The sequence below is a fragment of the Egretta garzetta genome, unplaced genomic scaffold (genome assembly GCF_000687185.1).
Source record: "Egretta garzetta isolate BGI_Z169 unplaced genomic scaffold, ASM68718v1 scaffold655, whole genome shotgun sequence".
NCBI lineage: Eukaryota > Metazoa > Chordata > Aves > Pelecaniformes > Ardeidae > Egretta > Egretta garzetta.
The window spans coordinates 1402038-1414187 of record NW_009259716.1 but is presented as its reverse complement, the minus strand read 5'-3'; the positions used below and the strand labels follow the sequence as shown (position 1 = coordinate 1414187).

The 12150-nt window shown below is 36.7% G+C and overlaps 1 protein-coding gene across 1 annotated transcript; it reads left to right on the top strand.

The window, feature by feature from the left end:
- Positions 1-754: 754 nt before the first annotated feature.
- Positions 755-10359, top strand: HENMT1 (HEN methyltransferase 1). Its single transcript, XM_009639064.2, has 6 exons — positions 755-1188; positions 2413-2525; positions 3582-3716; positions 4122-4304; positions 5922-6099; positions 7997-10359. The coding sequence occupies exons 1-6, from the start codon at positions 1072-1074 to the stop codon at positions 8405-8407; spliced, it is 1137 nt and encodes a 378-aa protein (XP_009637359.1). The 5' UTR covers positions 755-1071; the 3' UTR covers positions 8408-10359.
- The last annotated feature ends 1791 nt before the right edge of the window (positions 10360-12150 follow it).

Genomic DNA, 12150 nt, shown 5'->3' with positions numbered 1-12150 from the left:
TGGGGCCTGGGCGCTGGCTCCGCAGCCGCCTGCTGGTGAGGGGAGTCCCACGAGTTTGCTTTCTTCCTGAGGGGACGAGTGACTGGCCTGAACGCTGAGCCTGTTAGCTGGTTTTGTACGTGTGTGTATATATACATAAAAATACGTACTTATAATTCTGTGCAAGAGACCTTATGGGGTGGTCACGTTGCCGGCAGGCTCGGCCCAGCTGCTTTGGATGGGTTGGGCCTGCAGCCTGTTGGGAGCTGCCGGTGGGCCCGGGGCTGCCGGTGCCGCCTGGGAGTGGCTCCGGAAGGCCATGTGCACACAGGACCACGTTCCGTGCTTACCTGATTCCCGTGGAGCTCGCTCAACACTTATTGGGGCCTTATTTTTAGGTTTAGTGGGGATATTTAAGTATCTGTGTGCTAAAATGCCATTTTTAATAAAAGGTGAGAGAGTTGGAAATGGTTATGACTATAATGCCATGTTGAATTATGTTATGTTACCTATAAAATGCAGGAACTAATAACAAGGTTTAGATCATAGTAAACGTAAAGCTAATGCCTAGCAGAACCTTTTGCACAACATTGTAATTTTTCAGGTATTTCCTGCTAGCTGTTACACTGTAGGAAGTGTATTGAGCCATACATAGGTGAATCTAGGTATAAAACCATCTGAATTGTAAGATAAATGATAGATGAGAGACAAAAAGCAAGCGCCTGAGTGAGAAATCATTTCTCTTTCTGCACTTGCCAGAAAAGCTAAGGAAGATTAAATATGTTGTAGTTGTGTAAACACTATGTAGATGTGCTTGACGGAGAGTGACAGATTATGAAACTTGTTTTTTATGACTGTGATTTCTAATTGTTTATAAAAAGGTTGTTTATATCATTATATGTGGAGGGAGCAGCTAGTGCCTAATTTCACTAATTCCTATGTTTTTGTCATTCTCTGAATAGAACTGGGATCAGATCTACTGCTTAATTGTGAATTGAACACCACTGAAAACAGCAAACTGTAATGTGTAATGTTACAAAGTACTTCAGAAAATAGGAGTTAACTTTTTTACTTTAGCATTAGCAAAATATTATGGATAAGAACTTTCAAGAAGAACGGTTTACAGGAATTATTAAATTTACACCTCCTTTGTACAAACAACGCTACCAGTTCATTCAAGATTTAGTGGGGAAATACAAACCTAAGAAGGTTGGTATGTTTTGTCTTTTGTATGTTATAAATTTGAAAAAAAGTTAACATTAGGTATCTCAGGGAGATAGGAAATGCCTAGATAACCTGCTGACCTAATTACCAAACGACAGTAGTGGAGGAGCTGTTGTTAAAGCTGAATCGCCTTGGTTGTTTTCAGGGATGCACATAATTCATGTTAACTGATGGGAAGATCTAAACAAGAAAAATGTCTTAGCTTGTTTTGGAGAGTAGGTGGCATTCTGGTTCTAACTTGATGCTGAGAATTTTGGTTCAAGCTGCTTTCATTGTAGTTTAGGTTTGTCATGGTTTAACCTGGCAGGCAGCTGAATACCACACAGCCACTCGCTTGTTCCCCACCCCCCCCAGGGGATGAGGGAGAGAATCAGGAAAAAAAAAAGTAAAACCTGTGGGTTGAAATAAAGACTGTTTAATAAAACAACAGAGGAAAATAAGAATAATGGTAAGAGAATATACAAAACAAGTGATGTACAATGCAACTGCTTACCACCTGCCAACCAATGCCCAGCCCATCCTCGAGCAGCGGTCCCTGCCACACCCCCCCCGGCCAGCTCCCACTGTTTCTATACTGGGCATGAGGCCCTATGGTCTGGAATAGCCAGGTTGATTTACACTGAGAAAGAACAGTGGAGTTTGGTCAACTACCTCCTAAGCATACAGGAAAGGATATCTACGATACATTTGATGATGTGGTCTGAATATCCCTGGCCTTCCCCGCTTACAAATTAGGCTTAGCCTGTAAACTTGTTTTATGCAGATCCTTTGCTGCTAACCTGGCTGCTGGTGAGCCTATTCTCAGTGTTTTAGATGGAGAGTAAGCCAGTGAAAAGCAGTGGTGAATGTGAAAATTGCTGCAGCTTTAATACTTAAAAATCATACTTTACAGTTATTTGAGGGAGTATGCCTTCACATGGAAGGCGTTCTCCGGAGTCAGTGGGATGTTCTACACGTACTTGTTCATAGCTGTCATAACAAAAAGTTAATCCATTTAAAGCCTCTTGTAGGATCATCATATATATTTTTAAAAAGAATTTTCAAATCCATGTCTACCCTGCTTGCAACTGTAAGTTTTGGTTATGATGGTGAAATGCTTTATCATTAAAATGTTATTTTGACATAAATATGGAATTTTTATTTCATGCGAGTCTCTGAAATTACTTGGAAATATGCAGCATTTACACATTGTTTAATATCTAACTACAGGTGGCAGATTTAGGATGTGCTGACTGTACGCTTCTCTGGATGCTGAAATTCTGCAGTTGCATTGAAGTGTTAGCTGGGCTAGATATCTGTGCAAGTGTAATGAAAGAAAACATGTAAGCTCTTGCATTGTGTTAATTTAAGGTTTATATTTGGCATGACCTAGTGGCATGTTACATAATTTCTTGTCAAGAATTTCAAATTGAAGGTAAATGCAGAAGTACCAGCTTGGCATGAAGGGCTATCCGTTACTTAGTTATGTTCACCTGTGTCTGGGCACTACTGGGCTTTATGCCTGTGCCCATAACATCACCTAATGTAGCAGAACTCCAAGTCATGGAATGGCACCGCAGGCGTGTACGTCTGAGAAACACAGTTTGTAGAGGTACTAACGCGCTGTACTAGTACTCGTACATGACATTACTGTGGTATGCAAATCTGATCTTCTTGAAATGTGCGTGTAACTCTTCTAGTCACTGTGGTGGGGACTTCGTTCTCATTAATCTTTTCAGAATGGGAAGATTAGCTCGATGTTTTCTGTCTGGCTTAGAAGGCTCTAAAGTGTGAAGTTTGTGACCTTTGAAGCATGGGTCAGAGTGGTGAGGAACACCAAAGTTTCTCTCTTGGAAGCTGATTAATATGGTTTCAATGAATATGTAGAACTAGATGCTGACATTATCACTTGCTCTTCCTCAAGCATGAAGAAAAGTAGCCCTTTATTATATTCAAAGTTTATTGTGTGTTTTGTCTGATGCAGTATTTCAGGATGAAATTTGTACATACATTTTAATTCTCAATCTATTTTTTTTGGGGGGGGGGGGGGGGGGGGGTATTTTTTTTTAACTTCCCCCCAAACCCTGGAAAGTGCATCTAAGCCAGACTTACTATGTGTCTAGAGTTGAGCTACCATCAGAATGTACAAGCGGCTTTGCAAGTGGCTTGAGAGTATAGTGGAAGTTTTTGTAAACACGAAGGACAGCTGCTGGATTGTTCTGTTGTAGATAGTTGTAGAAAGTGTGTTAGAAATTATTCTTTTTTAAATTCCTGTTAAATAGTTAACCTTTTTGAGATTTACAAGGTATCTATGTAGGGTGTTATCTAGTTCAGTTACATGCATGATTTATCTTGTCTAAGGTCCTTTCTATGACATAGTGTTTTTAATACTTTTGTAGGCATAGGTTGTCTCCTCTTCCTGGTGATTATTTGCAACCGGCTGAAAGATCCCTAACTGTTACCTTGTATCATGGTTCAGTTGCCCATAAAGATCCTTGCATGCTTGGTTTTGACTTGGTAACGTGTATTGAACTGTGAGTATTAGGCTGACATGCTACTTTTTTCTAAGTTCATTATGATTCAGTTTGGAGTTTTGTCCATACTCTAAACAGACTTGATCAAACCTTTCAAGCAGAAGAGTAGCAGAATGTGGTGTTTTCTAACTTGTGCTTAAATTAACCATGCCAAGAAATTCAAGTGGCGCTAACTTATGGTGGAAAGAAGGATATTGAAGAAAAAGTACAAAATGCAAGAGGAAGTTTTCTCAGACAAAAACTTTTAAACTGCCACTCAGCCACAGTGCCAGTGCTAATATTGCAGAGCTAGACTTAAAATTACAAGGTACAGGTGCGGGCTTGGGATTTTTTTTGACTTGTTGTTAAGAAGATTGAAATACAGTAGGGTGTTTTTAAAGACATACATAAACTTATCCTTTACAGAATAGAGCACCTGGAACAATCAGAACTGGAGAAGTTTCCTGAAGTGGTGTTTGGTTTCATGGCTCCAAGCATAGTTGTGATCAGTACTCCAAATTCTGAATTTAACCCTTTGCTTCCAGGAGTGACATTATTCAGGCATCCAGACCACAAGTTTGAATGGAACAGAGTGCAATTTCAAAGCTGGTAAGTTTACTGAACGTGGTATGTGGAAAGCTTTGAGTGTTCAGTAATGTGAGAAAGGAATAGCTATAAATTTTCAGAGTGGTTTGTGTATGTGGTTTGGCATCAGTGAAGTTTCACAGAGACTTAATTTGGTAAAACATTTCTTGGCTGTTACAAATAGTTAAGCATGCTCTGTGGGTTTTGCATTTTATGGTGGCTTTCTTTTCCAGTAACTGCAAAAAATATTTAAAGCTTTTACTTTCCTTTTTATATATCTTCATTACAATTAGTGCATTTGAAGTGTAAGGTATTAATTAACCTTTTCACATAATAATACCTTGCTATAGAAATGCTTCATAGAAACCTAAGAAATATGCTCACTACGTATGGTGTGTAGTCAAAACACTCAGTTAGTCCAGACCTTTCTGAAAGAGTATGCAAGCAGATTAATCAAATAATCACAGTAGCAGAGTATGTTGAGTAAAGTTAAGGAGGGTTTAGTGGATCATGGCACAATGAAAGATTTTGTGTAAAACATATATACATGGCAGAGGGTTGCATAAGATGTCTTTTACTCTAGTTAGACGTAATAAAAACAAAATAAAGAGGGAGTGGGATATATAGCCTGTGATAACATTCAACTGTCAGGCCATTGTGGAAGAAAATATATGGTACAGTAAAGGATGCCATACCTCAATAGCCAAGTCTTGGTCAGAAATTGTGTCTTTGAAAATTTGCCTCTTTAATTAGGTTTTTTCTGCCATAGACTTTGAAGTATACAGTGATTTTTGAGTATATAGTTTTGCAAAGCTTGAAGCATATCTTCTTCCCTAAATAATGATACTAATACCTGCCTGCATTATTAGCTAAAGGTTAAATACCTTAGAGACCATTTATATGACAAAGTAAATTTAGATTCCACTTTCGGATATATGTGAACTAAAAATATTTGTATCACTGAAGGAGTGATATTTTTGAGCTGCAAACAGGAGAATGTCTTTACGTTTGTGTTGTGAAATATAAGTATTGCAATAGTCTCTAAAATACATGAGATACTTAATTTTACTACTTTTTCATGGAGGATGATGCGGGTAAGTGGTTCTATTTTAGTTCCCTGTCCCATCACTTTTTTCACGCTGGCTTGAGGTACAGTACTGCAAGACTTGTTTTCATTTAGATGTCATGGACACTGTTGTAACCTTGTTTAGGTAGACTTCATACGTTTGCAACACAGTTCACTTTTTTTTTTTTCTATTAACTGATCTCTTGTGGGTTTGGGGTATGTATGTTTTTTATGGGTTTTTCTCAAATAATTTTATTCTTTAAAATTTGTAGGTTTTGGCTCACTTTAAATACATTTAAGACAGTGAGTAAGAAATTGTGAACATGCATATTTTATGCAGGTGTTTTAGAAATAACAGTAAATGTTTGCTTGCCTAAATTGCTGATACTGAATGATTCAGACTATGGTAGGCATATGATTACAGCTCTGATTCAGCAAGTTTTGACAGTGCTTGTCTTCAGGCATGTCAGTATTCTTAGAGAAATTACGCTCAAGCATTCACATTGCTTCTCTTAGAGAATGCACCTTTATCACAGTAAAAGATGAGTATGCTCAGAATAATTTGTCTTTCTTAGGGCACTAGAGACTGCTAGAGGCTATGATTACGCAGTGGAATTTACTGGTGTAGGGCACCCACCAACAGGAATGGAGAATGTTGGGTTTTGTACCCAAATAGGTGTGTTTGTTAGAAAATATCCTCAAACCAGTGAATCTGCTTGGTCTGAGAAACCCCCTGAAGCAGTTTACAAAACAGTAAGTAGTATTTTCTTTCTCTAGGAGGATGAATAAAGAGTAAAATTTTCTGTGACCTGCCTGTGAAGGTGTTCTTACTGTGGTCTGCTGTTACTATCCAGTCTTAGGTCTGATTAATACACACCTTCAGATCAAAAGAGTGACTCCATGATTTGTGTTTCTGTTAGCAAAGGCCTTAACTTTAAGGTTATTTGCTAAATAGCAATACGGATAATCATCCTTATTTTAGCATACTGTTATCCTTAGAATGAAAATTCTCCTTTCCATCAGGTATACTGTGACACTATTTTTATAATTGTTCCTCTAATAATTCATTTTTTCATCATGTGGTTGTTGGCACTGACACAGATTTTTCAGATGTAAAAAAAAAAACCATTTTTGACAGTGTATGTTTTGAAGAAATAATTAGTCTTGTAAAATGTTATCAGAAGGAAGGCATTTCCCAGAAATTGGATTGACAGGACCTGTTTTGTGTGGTTTGCCTTACTCAGTAGCATTTGATGTTACGCCCTGATCTAGGTGTTTTCAGATAGCTAGTTCTGGTTTTTGCAAAGGCATGGGATCTTGCCAAGTACCCCATTCTCCAGTAGTGCACATCAAACTTCTGGGTTTTAGCACTAAATGGCTTTAACTTCAGATAACATCAGGTAATATTTTTGTAAATTACTCTGCTGTGTGTTGCAGTGTGTCATACCGACAAAACCTAATGTGTCTAAGTGCTGTGTGGTATAAATCAAAGGACTTTTTTTTTTTTTCAGAGATAATATGAAGTAATAATGCAAAAAGAGAAATGTATTGGGTTTTTTTTTTTTTTCAATCTTATGAGGCCTTAAATTACTTGCTTCAGTGAACATATGCTAATATTTCACTACTTTGGTTAAAGAGATATATATGTATCTTTCAGTGGCTCGTGACCTGAAGTGAAATGTCAAGTGAAGTTACGGGAATGTCTCTTGTAGTTTCCAAACTATAAAGACATTCTATGAATTTGAAATTTCACCTGTCATCTACTGCCCTTAATAGAATTGTGAAGTGCTCTTTAATGGTCAGCAAACTTGGAAATGGGTCTAGGTGACTGACATGTACTAGGAATTGCTTTCATTATCTTCTGTTCCAGGGTCATTATGGAGGGAGTTTTGACATCAGTATCCTTTGAGTTTAAACAAAAGTGTTGTATCTCATGTGTTTCTTACCAAACCTGGACTATCAAATTAATTTTTATTTTATTATGTAACTACTGGAATAAATCAACATTTCAAGATTTAATCAGAAAATAGTTACAGACTGTGGAACTTCAGTGGTAGCGTGTTGGTATAAAGCACTTCCTAGTAAACTAGCGGGAATGAGATTGCCTGCCCAGTGTCCTTAATTGCCATGGAGTCTAGCTCAGTGTAGAACACACAAGTTCACAGATTTTTGATGTCACAATTTTTTAGCATTCTCTGCATCTGTGAGAGCATATTTAATGTTGTACTCTGAAAACAGAATGAAAGACATATCTGCAGTGCTGGTTTCCAGATGACAGTTCAGAAGTAGTTTAGTATCTATGTAGCTGTGGAACTGTCACCAGAGCCTCATGATGATTAAATGTGCAAAGTAAGAGAATGATTAAAAACTAAGAGTTGCAGGGCTTCACCCTGCCTGATCAACAAGTATAGCTTGCAGATAGATATAAGCCTAATTTTTTTTTAAGATCTGTTAACTTGCCATTTAGTTGTAATACATAAAATCAAATCATACTGTCTGGTTTTCCTGTTACCTGAAAATGTTTAATAAGTAAAACAGGATAGAATCAAAAATTATGTTCACATTTTAGAAGCGCTTTTTGACAAGCAAATGTTAAAATCTGAGTCTATGATAATGATAATAATTTTGTGTGTTCTTATGTGTTGTAAAGGTCTTCAAAGCAGTGTATCCAAGTCTTAAAGATGAGAAGTACCTGCAGAATGTAGTGGTCGGTGAAGTTATTTTCACAGCACAAACCATTAAGCGAAGTCTGCTGGACCGTTTAATGTCAGAACATGAGGAGTATAATGATGATCCTACTGAGAGAAAATCCAAATTCCAACCTCCAGTGAACTGCTTTTCAGACAATCTTGGAAAACTGGTTGTTGAAAAAAGCATGGAACCATCTGTCATCGGAGATGTGGTTTATATACCTCTTACAACAATCTTTGCTTTTCCCAAAGTGAATCAACTTTGTGGCACCTTTGAGAAGTTATGCAAACTTATTGCTGGCAAGGTCACACTGAGCAGTGATGGTTCTGCTGTGATGTTCAATACTGAACATGAAAATGAAGAGAATTAGATCACCGATTTCTCATACAAAGTTCAGTTAAAGTAATGGAAGTATCTTTTTTTAGTAGCTGTCAAACGGTGTGTTCTGTGTGCTAACTAGAACCACAAAATCTTTTCTAAACCTTCCAGTATTAATCCATGAGCACCTCTCTCATTTAGTGAAGAGTGCTTCTGACAAATACCGCAGTAACTCATGGGGATTTGAAGTAGAGTACCAGGGGCTGAAAGGAGAGAATTAATTCCCCATGAAGAAAAATTTTAAGTATTTCTGGTGGGTTTTTTTTTCTATTACCATATTGTAACTATCATGACTAGATTCTTTTTGGTAATCTTTTGTTCGCTGCAGTGATAGTTGATGCTAACACAGAACTATGTTGCATGAATAATATGTCAGATATAGGTTTAGGGCAATTTTTTTCTTAATAGAATAAAAAGTATAGATGCCTTTTTCAAGAGGAGTACATGCTCAGCCTTCATGAAAATCAAACATTGTTCCAGATAAACTGGAATATGCCACAAACATTTATAGCTCGGTAAATTCAATACTGGGGAATTATGTTTGACGTAAGGTGGTGGTGGTGGTGGTGGGGGGAAAGGTAGATTTAGCCCGATTGTTTTATCCAGTTCCTTGATAACTGCTGCTTGGGAAATAATTTGCATCCTGTAACTTTCTAGAAGCTGAATTTAATTAACTTGAAACTGGTATCTTTGACTAGTCTGTTTTTGAAAAAAAAAAAAAAGAAAAATATAAAAAAATCTGTCATTGTGAATGCTCAACTAGCCCTGAAAAAAACAACTATGTGTTTTCACATGCAGCTGTTGTCCAAAAAGCCTAAATCTAAAGTTAAACTACAGGTGTTTGGCCCTATCTGTTCACAGTGTTCCTTAGTATACATATGTATACATCTGAAACTGAAGAAGCTATTCCATATCATCTATAGAAGTGCTATTTACATTTTAATTGAGAGTGTTAGATTTTACTAAAACAAGGTATGCTCTTTTCTGTGCCAGCTTTCCAGGCTTTGACTGGCTTAAATAAATTTTAATCAAGATTGTCTTTAAAGTACTAAATTAACTGTCTTTTCAGGAGCTTTTAAACCCTCTTACAGGACTCATTGGGCACAGCTCTTCAGTCTCAGGTTGGTCTTTTTGCTTAAACTATTATGCATATTTGTGAATAAACACAGTATTTATTGTGTCCCACTCAAACTTGGGAGTTTGACCAAGGTCAGTTCTGATGTCTCAAATCAGGATACTAAAAGGAAGCTTAGGAAGATGCAGTGTTTTAGACTTGTGGCAGTATCACTGACCAGGAGATGGCATGCGTATCTCAAAACAGATCAACCCTAGGTTCAAAACTGTAAAATCCAAATAAAGTAGAATTAAAAACAAACAACAAAAAAAGTAATGCACTATCCTGAATATAAGGGATATAACTTGATGGCAGTTGAGCAAGTTAGGGATCGATTATGGTCAGAATAGCTGAACAGAATGTTTCTGATCAGTGCTTTAAATTAATAATAACAAAGTGAAGTGGTATAAATGAATTCTAAAAATAGCCCCTCATTTTAATAAATAAAAACCAACTGCCTAATTGTGAGAGCTTCAGGAGTTAATTGTCTGTCTCCCCAGAGACTTCTCAAATAGATCTCACAGCTAATAAACTTGTGATATGTTTCAGTCCTGTCTCCCATGGATTTCCATGGTACTAGGCTCTGTTCCATACTTGCTATCATTATGTTGATAAATGAGGTTTGGATCATTCAGTTACACTCCTAATGGGTATTTGTTTGGACTTCCTTGTTTTTCCTACTTAAACTGAGCAGAAGAAACCTAGGAAGGGGCTTCTGAAGTGACAGAAAATTCTTATGCAGAAGTCCTTTGCATGTTCTTCCTCATTCACAAAACACATTTTAAGGCAGTCCTGTAAGCAGGCAGTTCACTGGGAATAGCCCCAAAATAAAATGCATATACTCACATGAGGATACTGGGGAAACAGTAGATCATAAGAGAAGGCAATTAAAAAAAAAAGCCCCAACCAAACAAAGCAAAAAACCCCCTAGTGCCGCCTTTACCAGTATATGCAATTTTAGTTCTGATCAGATGGTGCATACAACTCTGAACTTAGGCAAAGCTTTGCCAGCTTGTGCCTAGAGATTTCCCTTCATACAAAAAAAGAAAAAAGTTACTTATTTTCTAGTTTTTAACAAGAAAGCAATAAAGTGAAAATAACCTGTTCCCCAGAAATGTTAACAAAGGTGTTAGGATGTGTTTGCCTTTCCCCTTACGGGCAGATCCTGTAAGGTAACTTGTACTGTAATTGGCTGCAACTTTTACCAGTCTGGTTGATGTAAGAACAGATGCTTACTACAGTACCAAAATGCTTGGTTATTTTGAATGCATTGATGAGAAGGAATACATACCACAAGTACTTTTGTCAGAAAAATAACAAGGTAATTTACAAAGTTATACCAACTGTATGTAAAAGTTTAAGTAGTAGTTAAGTCTCTACGCTCACCTGAGGAAGATTCCTTTTGTCATTTGCAAGGTGAAGGGACTATACACAGTACCCTCACTTTCCCCTAATACTGCTAGCTGTGGAGTCTGCCTAATAGTTAACCTACCGATATGTCTCACACTTTAAAATTGATTTTCATTTGCATAAGAATCACATTTTCCTCTCCAGGAGACAGATAAATAACTATGTACTAATAGTGGTGTCATTAATTAATTTGTGGACTGGAGATGAAGTTCTATAAACTGCAGAGGTAAAGCTTGAAAAGCAGTAGAGAAACCAAAATGGACACAGACTTCCAATTAAGTTTGTAATTTTTTCATTTAAAAAATTACATAATTGTTTAGAAACATATTTCAAGCTGAAGACATGAGTTTATTGAATGTCTGAGATAGTTGCATTTAAATACAGTAAAAAAACCTACCACCACATACCAAACAGTTGATTATTCTCCAGTATTCTTATAACACAGTTTGCAAAAAAAAAATACTACATCTAAATATGAAGGTTATGTTCCACTTAAAATAGGGACAATTAGAGAATGACTTCATAGAGAGTTGTAACTCAAAGCGAGAACAATAAATTACTAGAACAGTTTTATTAAAAGCTTGATTTCCACATAAACTCCCTTCCTATTTAAAAGATCTGCTCAGGCAAGAAAATAATTGGTTTCTAGTAAACAAAATACCTCATCTATGGCGTTAGCTGTGTCTTAGCATAGAGTACACACCTGGGCTATGGACATTCCCTTAAAAGTAAGTAGCTGTACAATGTTTTTTTTAAAGTCTTTTCCTCAGACTATGCCTATTTTTCCCAGTAAACTACTGTCTAACTATTACTGGTTTTAATAGATTTGTCAACAAGTATAGCAGTGTTGTGAGTACTGAAAGCAACTTAATTTATTCAAATTTCATGCATCTTTTGGCTTGCAGTACGATTTTTTTGGTACAAGTCAACAGAAAGTGAAACTATCATGCTCTGAGAGAGAGGTGTATACCAGCAGATATGTAGTTTCTGTTTAAAATTCCTGTGGAGGACAGAAATGGATAATACCACACTTGATTAACAGCAGCTAAAATATAATCTTGGTATTAATTCTTTTACTCATTAGGACATGGCAAAGATTCTAATTAACAGTAGGAAATAGAAGCTTTTAAGTACCGTAACTGAGTAAGAGCTCATATTAATCATATTCAATAACAATACTCAAGCTTTAAAATCTGAAACTTCCTTAAAAA